Source organism: Zonotrichia leucophrys, chromosome 1 (genome assembly GCF_028769735.1).
Source record: "Zonotrichia leucophrys gambelii isolate GWCS_2022_RI chromosome 1, RI_Zleu_2.0, whole genome shotgun sequence".
Taxonomy (NCBI): Eukaryota; Metazoa; Chordata; class Aves; order Passeriformes; family Passerellidae; genus Zonotrichia; species Zonotrichia leucophrys.
Genome location: NC_088169.1, coordinates 96,511,311 through 96,528,142, shown reverse-complemented (window position 1 = coordinate 96,528,142; position 16,832 = coordinate 96,511,311). Strand labels below are relative to the sequence as shown.

At 38.7% G+C, this 16,832-nt stretch overlaps 1 protein-coding gene and 1 pseudogene across 1 annotated transcript; both read left to right on the top strand.

Annotated features, from left to right (window-relative positions):
- Positions 1 to 1,636, top strand: part of LOC135442171 (suppressor of tumorigenicity 14 protein-like) — a 29,623-nt pseudogene extending 27,987 nt beyond the window's left edge.
- A 3,030-nt stretch (positions 1,637 to 4,666) lies between these two features.
- On the top strand, positions 4,667 to 12,469 carry C1H3orf52 (chromosome 1 C3orf52 homolog). Its single transcript, XM_064724606.1, has 6 exons — positions 4,667 to 5,163; positions 8,499 to 8,622; positions 9,171 to 9,304; positions 10,116 to 10,186; positions 11,574 to 11,764; positions 12,261 to 12,469. Exons 1-6 carry the CDS (start codon positions 4,984 to 4,986, stop codon positions 12,338 to 12,340), a joined length of 780 nt encoding a protein of 259 aa, XP_064580676.1. The 5' UTR covers positions 4,667 to 4,983; the 3' UTR covers positions 12,341 to 12,469.
- Positions 12,470 to 16,832: the final 4,363 nt, after the last annotated feature.

Sequence of the window (16,832 nt, the reverse complement as noted above, 5' to 3'; positions counted from 1 at the left end):
TATATACTTTCTGTCACAGTATATTATATCACTGTAATATATAGTATGTTTCCTGTACAGTGCTAGAGAGGAATGACACTGGGAACTCAGGAAAGTCCCATAACACCCTAAACCTGCTTTACTATGCTTTCAGACTTGTGTGGGCCTTGTTCTGTTTTACTCCTTCCTGGACATGTAAGCTGTGCATATGTTGCACAAGTTATGTGAAGCTTCCAAATACCTTTCATCTTTAGAGTACCTGATACACAAGAAATAAAAAAATCACCCTTTCATTCTGTTTTCTTATCACTCTAGAATGTTTTTGATCTTGATTCTTCTGCTTAGGATCCTTCCTTTCCCTAGAGATATACAACCCCTTTGGTCTTTCAGAACTGGTTGAGTAATTGGCTGAGCCTCCTTTCTCAAGTCACTTTGACATCAGTCTCTTGGATTAGCAACATTTCTAGTAGGACAGCAGCCTGAGAGAAAGGAAGAACTCTGACTTCTTTTCTTATCTTTAGATAATTTTGTACCGTCATAATAGATAATTTTGGTTGGTTGGGTGATGAAAGCTTAGTGTTATTACTCTTTTCTCAGCACGTGGCTTTCTCCTGACCTCTTACATGTTTTGGTTCCACCTGTGGGCTCAAACAAGCCCCGGGGTGAATTTGGAGGCTGCTGACAGCCCTGTGTGCATTAGGAACAGCTGCAGAGAGGAGCTGCACTGTAGTTGCCCAGAGTTCTGTCAACAGACTAGGTCAGAGAAGGTTAAAGTAATGGAATGCAAAAAAAAACATTGATGACCCCAAATGCACTTTGATCCTGGGAACTGAATTGAATAGAACTTTTTATTTTTCTATACTGCTATGCAAACCTGCATTTTCCATTTGAGAAGGCTGTTCTTATTTGCACATTCCTTTGTTCCTTCTTCTGCCTCTACAAAGTAGTCTCCTGTAGAGTCAGTCTTGATTATAAAACTACTGATAATACTCAATTATGCCTTGTTTGTTTGTCAGGTTTGGGTTCGTTTTGGTTAGTTGGCTTTTTTGATTTGGGGTGTGTGGTATCTTTCTGTTCCTATTTAACACACAGTATAAGAGATCTGCCTTCAACCTGTGAACAATTTATAGTAGATTTCAAATTGCAGTAGAATTCCCTATTTCAAGTTGTAGTAGAATTCCCTATTTCCATCCCTGTCTTCTTCTCTCCCTATTTGAGCTGTGGTGAGTTATTCTATGAATCCTGTAATGAGACATTATCAAGGAGTAATTTTATAAACTGCTTCTCGCCATTGCTTTATATTGGTAAGTGTGCTGCATCCATAATTTAAAACAATTGAATAAATATGGCATCTGGCTGAGTACATTATATGTAGAAGTAAGTTTTAATTAATATTTGAGACAAAGAGGGGCAGACATTTACTGTTCCTAAATAACCTAATTTTTGTTACACTGCTCTCTGTGTGTGCACTAATGGCTGGATTCCTTCATTTTGGGGAGATTCTGGAGGTCCCTTGGGCTGGACAGGGAAGGGCAATAGATGGTACCTTGCTGGCATCGTGAGCTGGGGTGAAGGGTGTGCTTGGCGCAATTGTCCTGGTGTGTACACCAAGGTGACAGGACTTTATGACTGGATCTGTTGGAATACAAACTGGTGAGCCAAGGACAAAATGCAGATCACCTCTGTGTGAAAGCAGCTTCCTGCTGTAGTCAATTTGATGATACAACATGAAAATGCCATTGACTGTTCCTTGGTGAAAAAATACATTTTTTAAATGAAGAAACTGTCATTTGTGGTTCATCTAGAAATAACTGTTCAGCCTCAGAGGAACTCCGGGCTCCTTATGAATTCATCTTCCTTATGGCTATTTGCAGAAACAGCACTGCCTTAGAAACAAAATAAAATGGATTATAACCTGTAACAAAAATCCAGCCATACCTCATTCATAACCCTTCTCTCCTTCCTTGTCCCTTGTTATCTATATTTATTTCCACATTTTATCTGGATAAAAATGGCCACATGCCATATATATTCAAGTCTTTAGGTATGTTACAGGATTCTAAACATAAATAATTATTTCATTGTTCTCAAAAATATAAATAGTGTATTGTGTATAAAGCTGAGATTAATTGTTTCCAGTTATGTGCAACGGCATGATTTTTACTTTCTGGGCTGTAACTTTTGGGGTCTCTACTGTGTTTTCCTAAAAATACCAGATATATAGCTCAAAAATTCTAGGATGCAAGAAATTTTCATTAAGTAACCGGAAGAGTATTGTTTAGGTTCTTTGGGATGATGTCTAAATAAAAGGAAGGAATGAATGAGTTGTAACTCATTGAACAAAAAGAAACTATAATGCCTTAAATTCTCTTCAGAATTTGAACTAACTGTAAGGTTTAATATTTGCAATATGTTACATGTGTAGTTCTCCAGCTCTGGCATCCATTGTGAATTTTTAGCATGCTCCTGGTAGGTTAGGATTGTTTTTTGTCCTGTCCTTGGTCCACAGAAAGCAGAGTTTCAGGCTCAGGAAATTTTTTTTTTGTGTATCTTTCTGGGCTGTGCCCACAAGGCCACACTAAATTGAAATGGACATAGAAGGAGAATGGATTTATGTGGTTGGATGCATCCTTGGGCTCAAAGAAAGTAACATAAGAAATGATAGCAACATTCCTTTAACCCTGGTAGTAGATCTAAGTTTTTAAATTTTATTCTCCTGATGAGCTTATCACTCCAAATCTAGCCAATTTAAGGTTTCCAAAGTTGTTTATGGGACTTCAGAGTACCAGTACTTAGCTTAATAAAAGAATTGTCTAGATGGCCTTAAGATCATTTAGATGGTCTTTAAGGTGTGCTCAACATTTGGAAGTGCTTAGCTTTCACCTTTAATATATATATTTAAAAGATGAAACTGGCAGTTTGAACACCAGTCCACACAGCACACTCACTCTGCAGTACATAAGTATGTGGTCTTTGTTTAGTGTCAGACGTACCTTGGCAGCATGTGGGGTAAATGTTGAAAAGGGCTAGCACTGTAATCTGCATGCAGTGAGACTGCTCTTTTTAACACTGTTATTGCTTTTCCTTCCTTTCTCCTGTTGGGCATCTTGCCCCAGCTTGTGTCAAACTTACAGCATAAGCTATATTCAAAGCCTGCATATTAGGAGGGCTGTTTCTTTAGCGGCTACTCAATTATTCACATCTTCCTTTTTAATAAACATGTGCTAAAACTGCAAGGGACTATGTTTTGTTTGTTTGGATGTGCCTCTGAAACTATAAACCCCATGTGTAATCAGAACTACATTGGTGCCTTGGACTTCCCTGTTTTTGCAAAGCTGAAGGGTCAGAATTTCACATGGAAGAAATGCACAAAGTGTGGAAGTTAGATCCCCCAGATGCAAGAAAGACTTCAAGCACTTTCTTCATAAATACATAAAATAAAATAAGGACTTTGGCCTTTGCATGTTGAGATCTGTATAATCATTAACTCTTTGTCTTAGAGGAGCAGTTTTGATTTCAGACAATCCAGTAGGAAGGTCTACTGTGAGCAGAAATTAAATAATTGAGCCCAATATCCAGCAGGAGTACTGAGAACCAGATAAAGGCTTTTCTAGTGTCAGATGTCCCAAGTAAGATTTTGTAGATCCAGATACATGTTATGATCTTGATGACTGCTCAGTTTCACCTTCAGTCCTCCTGAGCTTTAAAGATTCACAGAACCAAAATGTGTGGGGTATGCAATTTTTATTTCTTTTTACTTGTGGAATAAACCTAAGACATGCTCACTTTCATGGAGTGCCTTTGCCTGGATGGGTGTGACGTGACATCAGGAATGCAAACCCTGGGTGTGCTTCAGGCAGCAGAACCAAGGTGAGTTGCACAAAGAGAAAATTGGAGTGGTGGGACAAGGGGAGAACACCCTGAGCTTTTGGCAGGAAAAAGGATTGGTGCTGTGAGTGGCAAGGGCATTGGGGAGAGAGGCTGTGTTTGGTTCTCAATGCATGATACTCCCTGTGCTGGGACAAAAGAGTAAGGAAGGGTGTGGGTACCAGCTGTCTGCCCAGGCCTTTTGAGTCAGAGGGGAGAGAGATGCTCTGTGGAAAGGAAGGAGAAACATGGGGATGGCGTGTGAACAGGAGAAATAAGATGAGGTAGGATCAAGGATATTTAGGAGGCTGAGGTCGTAATCAGCCCCTGGCTACAATAAGCTGTTATGAGAGACTCCTAGTGCACATGAGAGGGCATGTGGGAAGCTAGTGCAGACCAAATCACCACAGTTGTTTCATAAAAGCATGTCCTGTAGAGCACAGAATGAAATTGAAGCCCATCTTTCTCTTCTCTATCTATGTCCTCTGGGTTTTTTTACCAGAAAGCAGCTTCTCAGGTTTAGGTTGGATAGTATGTTAAAGGACATAAATGGTTCTTTAACACTAGATATGATTTTAGGCAGTATAATAGCTAGAGGAAGAACAATTTATAGCACAAAGGTCGTTAGTGTTCATTTCTTTATTGACTATAAAGGGAGACTAGAATCACAAGTGTTGACAGAGTCCCACCCTAAACAAACAATATGCTCTATGAACTTTTACTCTGTTCGTGCTGTTCAGCACCGCATCTGTTTAGCTGCATGGATAACAGTAATAACATTTTATTGTTTTGGCTGACAGCAGCAGAGAAAACACTGGTTCCTTCCAAAATCGTCCCAGCATTGCTGAAGGTTTAGTCACTTGCTTGTCAAGGGCTGGTACAGGCAGGTAGGCAAACTGGAAAACCTAGTATTGCACAGCTGAGAGTCAGAGCTCTCATAGCTATGCAAATCAATACTTCCTCTGCCTTCCCTTTCTCTGCAGCTAGGGCAGCCGACTTTATTTGTTCTTCCAAGGAATTCCCCTAATTTAACAGTATTTTGAAACCTCTCCTGTGAACACTATCCCCACTCTTCCTTCTTTCCAGCCTCGTGTCTGAGCTACCACTGACCATAGTTGCAGCTGAAACAAGAAGGAAATGAGCTGGCTCCATGCTCACTTCAGAGACAGAGGTTCTCGCAGAGGACCCTCTTCTGAGACAGAAGCAATGAAAAGGCAGAGTTCTGCTCAGGAGCAAGAGATTATTGAATTACGGGAACATAATGTGGAGGAAAGTGAGACTGATCATGACAAGTCTCTAAATGCTCAAACGAGAAAGGTAGGAATTTCATTTGGTCATTTAATCCTTCCTGTGGGGGAAATACTACACAGCAAGAGAAATGATACTTGAAGGAGCATTTTGTAGAGGTTATTTAATTTCCTGTTTGAAGTAGAGGGAGAGAGGCTAAAAAAATGTTAAATGTAATTATTTTTCCTTATCAACGAAGTGTTCTGAGAGTGGGATTTTAAGCATTAATTTAGGAAGTGAAACTGTAATTGGTTCTCTGAGTTTTGCTTTCTCTTCTAATGTGCTATCCGTGGGACTGGGCTCAAAACCAGAAAAGTTGAAATAAGTTTTAAAGCCAGGCTTTCTTTCAGTAGAAGTCAACCAGGAAACAGTGCTACCAAACAAAAATAAGATGTCCTCGAACAGAGCATGCTGGATTATCTCTGAGTAATTTTCAGTTGCTAACCATTATGAATTTGTATTAACAGAATGCTCCAAACCCTCAGCTAAGATCAGCACATGAATCCTAAGGGACGTAGCTCCTAGTCCCTATTTTAAAGCTACAGAACAGACTAATTCTGGCAGAAGAATAACATATTCACACGTGACTGCTGTAGTATGTAGTGAATTACACTACATACTGCAGGAGTATTTGTGGTGGTGGGAGGATGTTGCCTGCTTTTCTGTGGGCACGGCTGACTGCCGGGAGCTGTCTGCCCGAGGCACCGCCCGTCCCTTCCCGCTCCTGTGACTTCACTGCTGCCTTGGGGGAGCCCCGCTGCTCACACCTCTGGGGCTCATTTAATCCGCTGACTAGGCAAAAACCCCCTCTGTTCTCTTGTGTCAGAGGGGTCAAGTTACTTCTCCCGTGGTCTGGAAAGCTGAATCAGCTCGCTGCAGGGCTAGACACATTCCAAGAGGTGCAAAGAGGAGCGGCAGAGGGGGGAGGAGAGCCAGGGATCAGCTAAGTCTGCTGGACTATCTCGAGGAACCTTACCCTTGGGCTTATCCTTTCCCTTTCCAAAGCTGAGTTTTCATTTGAGCTCTCTTTATGCTGATTATAGCAAGTGGCCTCCCGCCCTATACAGATTACTGGAAGTTACAATGCTCTGCTTTCTGCTCAGTTGGCAGGTTAATCAGAACTGTCCTGCCCACCAGGGAGAGAATTTCTCGGCTGTTGTTGCTTCCCCCTGGCCTATTGACAAAGTTCGGAAGGTGTTGGACTAGTTGTGAAACTGAATGTTTTCTTGGGATCAAGCCAGTTTGCTATGTATGATTAAGAGTTGTGTTTTGTGATAGCCTAAACATGCGGTGGTGTGGTATTAACATGCCCTCTGAACAGAGGGAGACATAATTCCCTCTCTCAGGTTTTTTCCTGGAGAAGCACAGAGGGAAAACAATTTTTATCTCTGCTTGCTGCTCCTGGTGTTTTGCACATGTGGAATGTGTTGGGAAGGTTGTTTACTTGAAGGAATTTGGTAACTGGATTCTGGCGGAGATTGTATATGTTAATTAGCTTATCGGGTCCAAGCTGTGTGGACTGTCAGTCTGCAGACAGTCACGAGTTGTTAGTTAGTGGTAAGTATTCTTTAGTATTCTTTAGTATTCTTTGTAATATAGTTAAAATATAATATAATATAATATAATATAATATAATATAATATAATATAATATAATATAATTTTAATAAAGCAAGTATTCAGCATTCCGAAGTTTTGGAATGCTTCGGAAAGCAGATGCGAATAATTTCTCTTTGTCAGGGGCCCTGATTTTACTATATGGTGGCTCAGTCAAAACTTGGACTTGACAGCTGCCTGTCTCAACTGATGGGGCTATGGCTGATTTCATAGTTGCACTCTAGGCAGTAGTTACTGGCTTTTAAAATTTTTTAAAATACAAAACTATATGCTAATGTAAGTATTAAATTGAAATTCATACCTCTATAAAATATATATATATGTTTCTATAAAATATTTTAAAAATCGAATAACAAAAAAAATAAATGAGATGACAGCTGAAAGCGTGCTGTCAACAAAACCATACTCAGTGTTTGCCTTTCATGCTCCAGCAGAGCAAAGTTCTGTGTGCAGAGGTGTCTACAGAGAGTGTTTTCCTTTTTCTGCCTCTGTTCCTGAAGGAATCTCTCTTGTAAGCGTTTTCTCTGTGTGTCAGTTTTCTCTCCCTGTTCCACTGCCACCACATAGAAGCTTTTAGCCAGCTGCTCAATTCAGTTAAATTCAGTGAAAACCTCCCTGTTATTCTGTGGTCTTAGAAAGTTCAAAAAGTAAAGGAAGGAAACCTGGATTATTGCCTCCAGCAGCAGCTGGTTTCTGCCAATCTGCATGTGTGTGTCCCAGACAACTTACAGCACGTGCTTTTCCTTACCTGGTACTGATGACAGAAAACACATGGAGTTTATTACTACCATTATGGTGGATGGAGAGGAAGAGAGAGGAGTAATTAAAAAGACAGCATGGTTTGCTTATGAATTCAAGCCTTGCTTCAGTCCTCTGATTCTTCTGGCTGTGGAACAAAACAGATGAAGTTATCTGTTTTGCCATCCATCACCTAAGCTTACTCCTTCCCACCCCCGCCTTTTTTTTTTTTTAATACTTATCCTGTTGAATTAACTCATTAAAAGACTAATTTCTGTTGTGGTTTTCAGTCTTATAAAAATTAAATAACAGGCAAGGTATTGTCCTTTCTCTCCCATATGAATGTACATACCTTCGCAATTGCTTTGAGTGAAGTTTTCTTTTGACCTCATAGAGCAGGTGAGATTTGCATTAAACTCTCTGTTAAATACACTCAATAGCCTTCAAGTTTCCAATCTTCTGAAAAAAAAATAAGTCAACTATAAAATTCTCAATTATTTTACAGAGGGTTTAATGCAATAGTATCTATTGAAGAGCACTGCCTTTGCATTGGATGCTGGCATCCAGAAGCTATGCAGGTTGACATCATCAATGCTGCAGAGGTGAATGATTTTGGAAGTACCTCCAGAGACACTTTTTTTAGTTGGGAGAGATGAAAAACATTAAAAGGAGAGCTTGTGGAATGTGCAAATTTAATTCACGTAGTTAAAAAAAACCAAATGTGGAGCCAAGAAATCACCTTTGCAGTACTTTAACTTTATGGGCCATTCAGGAGTTGGAACTTCTGTGCAAAGGGGAATGATCTCTCTCAAGTGAATGTCCTTTACCTTCTCTAGGTCTGCATTTTCTCCTGCAGCAGTAGTCAAGGCTTTGAACCCCTGATGCAGGGCATTGCTTACCAATGAGGTTCTCCCATCTATGTGGGGGTTTTGTGTGACAGCCAAGACATTTTTCAATATTTTTCTCCTGCCTTATTTGATTAATCAATATGCCCTTCTCTTTTATACCTAGGAGAGAGATGGCTGGAAATCATGCAGGAATGTAGTTTTCTGGAAGTGTAAACTATGGATGGTTATATTTACAATATTTCTAGTGATCTTCCTGGTCATTCTCATCAGCCTAATTCTTTATTCTAGTAAGTATCTCGCTCTTGGCTACAGTAATACAAACATGCAATATGTACACTCTAATAGAACACAAATGCAACAATAACATCCTTTAATGTCCTTCAGTAAACTGCTGAAGGAACTGGAATACTGACTGCAGAGGGTGGTATTGTAGTTCAGTAGTTCTTGTGAATGCTTTTATCTTAGCAGGCAGCAAGCAAATGGTATCCTGATCTGGTGGCAATTCAAGTTTGTAGCTAAGTGAGGAAATATCACAACCAGAGATTTGGATATGAGGACAGAAATTGTGTTTGTAATGTTGGAACAAGTGCCATGGATGACTTAGGTCCCATGGAGTCATTGCCTGTCAGACTCCCAGAGCAGATGACTTTGCTAATGGAGGTTGGTGGTTGACTTCCAGGTGCTGTCACTTTTTTCAGGTGACTTGCACTTTCCTTCTGTCTTTCCCAGTCAGTCCTTACCTAAGAAATCTATGAGAAAGCCAAGAGGGTTGTTTCTCAATACTTCAGCTATCTGAAACTTTTTTCTCCCCTTTCTATCTCCTTTTAATTATTAGATGTTTACACAGACGAGGATGACTACTGGGATCCTGATGAATTACTAAGCAATGGAAATTTTCACAATTTTTCAGGAACGCTGGAGTTAATGTGTGGTTTCCCACACTTCTCCTCCGAGGACATTACTAAGAGGGTAAGTGTTTATGTAATTCTTGGCAAAGTTGATTCTGCTTCAGTGTTTTGCCTTTTAAGTTTCTGTTTCCCTGTGTAGCAACTCATTCATTTGCAAGTCCACAAATAAATTGTGTTGTACTTTTTAAAGTCACAATCTAGAAAAAAAATTGTCTGCTTTTAAGCACAATAAAGTATGGACTTTCTTCCCATAAATTTGACCATTTGTAAAGACATTGTCTTCACCTTTTTCATAGAATCATTGAATAATTTAGGAGAGGCCTGGGAAAATCATCTAAGCATAATATGGGCTAAACATCCTACGTGCTGCATTCTCTTATGAGTACATGATTACAGTCTGAGTTTATAGCTGTGATTCCTGCTGAGCCAGCACAGCTCTGAGTTACAGCTGAAATATGCTCAGCATACATGGCAGTTATCATTTGGACATGGTGGGAAGGCAGTCTCAAGACAGAGACCCTCTCCCCCACAAAGTAAGAGTTAGAAGGGCCTTTTGGTACTAATTAGACCCCAAACCTAACAGCATTAGTTGCACATAGCAACATGAGCACACGCTTTTAGTTCACCTTGAGTGCCCCCATTGTGTTAAGGTGACATAGCAATCACTCAAATGTACAATTAATTTGTCTGTCAAATTTACATGACTCTCTGCCTTTTCCAGGGCAGATATTTGCTGTTATTTGACCTTCAGCACCTGTTTTTATGCTCCTTAAAGCACTTTGTAAGAATGATTTGCTGTGCTTTTTTTTTTTTCTTTGTGAGGGCAAAAAAGAGATTGAATAGAAGAAACATTTTTTTTCTCTCTCTGTCAGCTAACAGAGGTATACAGCTCATCTCCAGCTTTAGGACGTTACTTTAGGTCAGCTCAGGTGATTTCTTTCAGGTAAGCAATTTCTGTCCCCAAAGTTATCTGAAAATTACAGGCTTCTGATGAGACTTTACATGTGCTAATGTACACTATTTAAATCTCTGAAAAATAGGGTTGTTTGGGGAAAATTATGTGTATAGGCAGTGAAAACTGGTCAAAGGATCATCTGGTGTAAGTGGTAAATGCTGCTAAAATTACATAACGGCAGGAACATATTGTTGCTGTGTAATATCATCTCTGTTATCTTTGGTTCCAATTGCAGCCCTTAATAAACATGTTTAAGGATATTTATTAAAAGAAAAATTAATTGCTGGAAACGCTTAAGATTGATGTAGTTTAAATAATCTTAAATATATAAAATAGGGTTCATAGAGAGGAGAGAATAATTTTGTTCCCAAAAGATATAAAGGCAAGAGGAATATACATGTCTCCTGTCATGGAGAGATAGCAGGAAGGCAAGAGAAGACAGAGAGCTTTCCCAAGTACTTCTGAAAAAGAACTCTTACAAAAGAAATCAGAAAGATGGGACAAAATCAAGGGAAGTAGTTTTGCAAAGTCACAGTCCTTTTGAGATAGCAATGACAAAGGAATAGCCACGTTGCAATGTGGCAAGTGGCAGTCGCAAAGGCACTTTGCTCCCTTGAGGAATATGCTCCCTTGCCCTGCCAGCCTTGGGCATGCCAGCTTTGTTCAACAGTGAACTGTAGCTCCTTAGCCTTGTGGGTACTAACTATGATTTAGACCATCAAGTACAAAGCTGTAGTTCTACACCTATATTGATTAGATAATAAGTCTCTCTGCCTCTTTGATGCCTCTCTCTTGCTCTCTCCCTCTCTTTCGTTCCTTTTATTTTCCCCCATTCAAGTACTTTTTGAAAATGTTTTGAATTCTGCAAGTATAGAAGACAGCTGTTGAATTGTAGTCAGTTTTGGTAGACCACAAAAAATGAAATCTCCACAGATGGTCTCCAGTTCACTGGTTTGTGTAATCCACTCCAGAGCTGAGTCAGGAGCACAGCTGTGTGGTCCCAGATACTGCTAGCACGAAAATAATCATTCCTACAGGTTTCTAGTGAAACTATGCACAGGATATTGCAACACTTCTTATAAGTAGCTTCTAGTGAAGCACCAGTACTGAAAACTGCATCCCATCAGAACATGTGTCCATTTGCCCCTCATGGTTTTGAAAACATGTCTCTGGCTGGCTTCGAGTACGTACCCAGTTTCAAGAGCTGTTCTGAGAAGGGAGGCAGAAACTGGCATCTTTGGCGGTTTTCTTTCTTGGGGAAATGTTTTTTTAATAAAAATCCATCCCAACATTGATACGAAAAGTCAGTCTTTCAAAAAAAAGAAAAGATGCTGTTGACACTTGAAGACTTTTTATCCTTGGCTTTGTTTTTCAGTAATGAAAGCTCCACCGTAATTTATCAGCTAGTGTTTTCTGTACCACCATCAACAGAGGGATTCATGGAAAACCGTATGAACCCAGATTTTATAAGGAACATTTTACGTCAGTATATTTATGATGAAGATACTCTTAATCCTGGGACATCTGAATGTGACAGGTTAAAGCTCAACCCGACTTCTCTCACATGTAAGTGCTGTACCTTAGAGAAACTGTTTCTTTACAGAGAGCAGAAGTATTTATGTGAAAGGAGGGAAATATTTCTAGAAAGATAGTGAGATTCATTAGTATATATGATTTGCATAACAGTATTAAGGATATTTTAAAATAGCTTTCAGAAAGTCTTGATATGCTTAACTTAAAACCTGGGACTCACTGTTTGGTCCTCTGATGAGAAAGGGAATAGTGATGAGACTTGTTAGCTGTGGACTCCAACCAAACTTTTCTGATCTAATATTGCATTTTATTTGTACAGAAAAATTCTCCTTGTATGTATGTGTACCATAATGGGAAGACAAACAATTAAAAATATTTCTCCTTATTGTACATTTGGTTTTGAATGCTAACAAAACAAATTTAATCCAAGGGATGAAAAAGAATCCTGATTTTTGTCTTTGTGTAGTTTTTTTTAAAATTTATTATGTCCAGAAATACCTTTAAAGGAAACAAATGTTCATTCTTCCAGGTTTTCTAGATGATGACTACCAGCGACTAGGTAGGGACTCCAATGCATTTATATTTGTCCTGATAGAAATGCCCATATAAAAGTCCCATGAGCTTTGAAACTATACTAAATGCATGGAACTGCCTCCCCCCAGTGCCAATTTACTGATTCACACCTTTGTGCTTTTAGAATATTCCTAGGCTAACAATTCGGCATTGCAGTGTAGGTAAGTAAGGTTTGCAATTAACTCATATTGGTTTTTCTTGGGATTCTTACCAAGGGACAAGACATCAACAGGTCCTCAGTTCCAATTTTTAGAAGAATTTTATTCCTTATATATTGACAGGATTCTTAGGAAAAGAGTGTAAAAGAGAACAGGAAAGAATATGTTGAAATAACTGTTTAAAGTTTTGTTTTAATGTTAATATGGTACTGTTTTAACTTTCAGAGAAATTATGGAAAGATTCTTCATCTTCATCACTACCTAGAGGAGATGCGATTCCCTATCTACAAGTAATCCCAGGGCAGGGAACTATTCATTAGGTAGAAATGTTTCTAAAATTGTTGTCCTGTAAATACTGCCTGTGGTGCAATACTGTAAATGGAAAATGTGGTATATATGTGACAGTGTTGTGTTGCTATAGCACCACTACCTCCTTCTTCTATATCTCAGTAATCCGTTTCACCCTTGAGAAAATCATGTATTTGATGCATGCTCCGTTGACTTTGAAAGTTCTGCTTTCTCTTGCCTTATGATTAAATCTGAATGTTCTGCATGAGCTTTGAAAGCAGTCTTGCACATGGCTCCTTTCTTTTTCTCTTGGCTTATGCAAAATTATCTGTACAGCTTCATCTTCAATGCTCACTTCCACTCCAATTCATATATGTTATTTTTTTCTCTCCGAACTTCATATGGCACATTTATTTGTTGGTCTTTCCTTGTAAAACAGCCTGAAAACCTAAATATACATATATATATATGTGTGTGTGTGTGTGTGTGTGTATGTATTTGTATTCTTTAATTACCTGCAATTACCTGCTAGGCCTTTGCACTAGCTTCTTAAGAATGCTTTAGCTCTCATAATTTTCTTATTCTTCCTACAACCTCCTTGGATAAGGTGCTCTTTACTCTATTTTTCTCTTCAATGTGAAATACAAAAGAAGAAAGCAACAGCATGAAGAGACATGTCTTGTTCACTAATGCAGCTGAATGTCACAGGAATATTTTAAGGGTCGAATTAGCAGTGTGCTTTTACAGTTAGTTATTGCTACTAGTGAATAGACAGATATTTGACCTGTTTTTGTAAATCTGAAGACTAGTCTATATCCTTAATTATAGTTCCTGCCTAGCACTGGGATAAAAATGAACAGATGTAAGGTATTTGCCTTAATAAGGCAGTAAATAGTAGTTCTTTTTGATGACAGACCAGAGGAGATGAATCAGTGCCAAGAAGTTGGTGCTGGAGCAGAAGACATAGGCCAGAATGGCACAAAAGTTACAGGCAGTGACTGGCTATAACATAAAAATTAAGCATTACCTTTATGCAGAATGGAACATATTCACTACCATGTGAGTGAACTACATCTTGTCATTTATTTATAGTCTTAGAAATGTTAGTACTGTTGAATAGAACTTTTATTTTAAAAGCATTTTGTACTGTTAGAAATGTAATGAAAAATTTTTCTTCTCTTTCTAATATTACTAGTTTATTTAGGAGTAATCTGATTATATTATTGTGCATTAAAATATTTATTTTTTACTCTCAAAGTGACTGTTTTCATTCTGTAGCAGCTCTAGTCTTTCAACTGTGTGAGTTGGAAAATAGTCATCAGAATTCTAAATGCTGTGCTCTATGAACCGTCTGACAGAGGTATATGCTCAAATTCATAGTTGTTGTTTTGCATGCATTTAAACTGAGCTTGGGAAACATTCTGGACCAAATTAGTAGTTTGCACCACTCTTATATTTGCAGCTCATTCTGATTCTGTCTTTGTTTGTAAAATATAGGAACTATAATTTCTCTTGCTGTAATAATCTATGCAGCATACAGGTAGAAGAGAGATGCCTTTTGATTCTTATGCTGGGGAAGGATAAACATCATGGTTTATATGGCTTGTCCCAAAAGCAGCAGGCTATGAAAGTACCAGCAGCAAAGAAATAAATTGCTGTTGAGATGCTGCTCAATCTTATTGCTCTCACCAAGACACCTGATCCTTTCCTTGAACACTTCTGTATCTTGATTCTAGGAACTGAAAAATAATGTAATGATTAAACTTCTTTATGGTCATACCTATATAGGCATTAAGAGTTGACAAAGGAGTCAAGCATTCATTTTTTTCCCCAGCCATCCTCTTCTATGTCTGTACTTTTACCCCAGAACCTCACAAGAAAGAAGAAGGTGGAGCTGTATTAAGATATGATATTCAACAGAAAATGTCTGACTTTACAGACTGCATCCAGTCAGGTTTTGAACTCTCATTGAAGGAAGTGTCAAAAAAAAAGTAGTTTCTGGTTATATATCTCTCATTAGAGACACAGCAGTGTGAAAATGCATTATTACATCAAGTAATAATTAAAAAATAATTTATAAGCACATTATTACACCACAATATATTGTATGAATGATCAATATTAATTTTAATAGAAGGAATGAGGATAACATTTTAATGACTTGGACAACTGAGATATTGTTAAAAAGCAGCTTGTGTAGTGTACAATCAGCCCTTTAAAATTCTATGTCAGGTGTTATTTGTGTGCCTACAGCAGCCAGTATGAGTTTTGGGCAGACTCAGCTGCCTGCCACAGCAGTGACACCTGCACATGCTGTAGTGTGTCCATCCAGTGCTCCGTGCGCTTGCCCATGGGACTATCCCCAGCATGGCAGGTGGAAATGTAATAATGTAATGTATGGCAGGTGGAAGTCACAAAGGCACTGCACCATAAAGCCAGGGCTGCAGCCAGCAATCACATACAAAGGAAGATTTAAAACTGTTCGACATTTTCTTCCATACTGTTTTGTTACAAATAAGGAGGGAGCGGAAAAACATGCTTAAGCAAGAATACAGGGACATAATCACTTCGTGAGCTCTGGTAAACAGCTGAATACCTGGCTTTAGTCCTTTGCATATGTCCAGACTGCTTGCAGAGGGGGGGCTGGGCTGTGAGGAGGTGGTAGTCTAGCATTGCAGAAGGCCAAACTGGAGACTCCAGCAGGAGCGAGCTGTGGAAGCATTGTGTCACAGAAGCAGCACCTGGACTTCTGCCACTGAGAGGTAATTATCAGCATCAGTATCAACAGTTTTCTCATGGGTGTAATATTTGTTTAGCATGGATTTTATTATTTTCGGGCTTTTTATTTAATTCCAACTTTAATGCTTCATGCTAAGTAGTACTACATTAGAAGGGGAGGGGGGAATTTGAGAAATAAGTTCTTTTAAAATAAAAATTATGCATTGTATAATGGTACAAATCAAGCATGTCAGAGAAATTTTGGACAAGAGTAAGTGCATCTTATGCTTTCATTTAAAACATGAAACATCCTCCAAACAGAAAGACCCTGTTATTATTGCATTTTTGAGATTTATAGCAGTAGTTCTTTAAAGCCCCTTAAAAAAAATAAGTATTCTAAAAGTCCAGAAAAATGTACAGCCTTGGTTGCTTAAAATATTGTAGCTCCTAATTTTCTATGGAGGAACATTGTCCTATGATGGCAGTTGCTGTCAATGCCACGCTTATAGAGGATCACTTGCCACTGGCAACTATATACAGCTACAGACAGGACGGGACATCTGGACTAGTGACATGAGCTTTTTTTTTTTTTTTTTTTTTATTTCAGCACATCAGTCTCAGCACATTGTTAGACAATGGAGACAGGATGTTAACAGCTCACTGATCTACAGGGAATGCTAAGGAGGTGTAGCATTACAGCATAGCATAAAATTGTCTCAGCCTAGAGTTCAGCCAATAATACATAGAGCAACACATATTGACAAGCATTCTATCTAATCATGTAAAACACAAGTAATGGTGGTTAAAACAAAGACTGGTTCATAAGAGACAAAGAACAGAGCTCTATTCATGCTAACCTTCTAAAGATATACATTAAATAACTTTGTTGCAATCCATAAGCCAGTTCTACAGAAGCCTATTGTTATTTGTCACATATGCTCTACTGCTTAGAAAACTTTTTTGCTGTATCTGCAATGCTAACAAAAGTTCTGTCTGAAGCCTATTTTTTTTTAACCATTTCCTAAAAACCCTCTAACTTTATGAATTACGGCAGTTGCTACTGATTCCTCCTGGTTTAATTGTCAAGTTCTGTACCCAGTCCAGGTTTCTTTCTCTGATCAGCTGTTCATGGACAGGTTTGTCTCACAGTTAATGACTGGTAGATGTAGCCTAATGAGTAAGCTTGGTAACAAGAGAGGTATTTGTTTGAAGACCCAACAGCAGAGGGATGGTCATTATGTCTGCACACACTCAGGCAAAAGAATACCTTTTAAGTTACCAGGACATCATCATATTCACCGCCTAGTGAATATGATGATGTCCTGGTAACTTAAAAGGGTTGGTGACATTTGCCTTCCCCTCGG

Excerpts from the sequence above, each read along its gene's own strand:
- C1H3orf52 (XM_064724606.1), top strand. The coding sequence starts at position 4,984 with ATGAGCTGGCTCCATGCTCACTTCAGAGACAGAGGTTCTCGCAGAGGA. Across the intron at positions 10,187-11,573 it reads GCTCAGGTGATTTCTTTCAG|TAATGAAAGCTCCACCGTAA; the intron begins GTAAGCAATTTC and ends TTTGTTTTTCAG. Across the intron at positions 11,765-12,260 it reads CAACCCGACTTCTCTCACAT|GTTTTCTAGATGATGACTAC; the intron begins GTAAGTGCTGTA and ends TCATTCTTCCAG.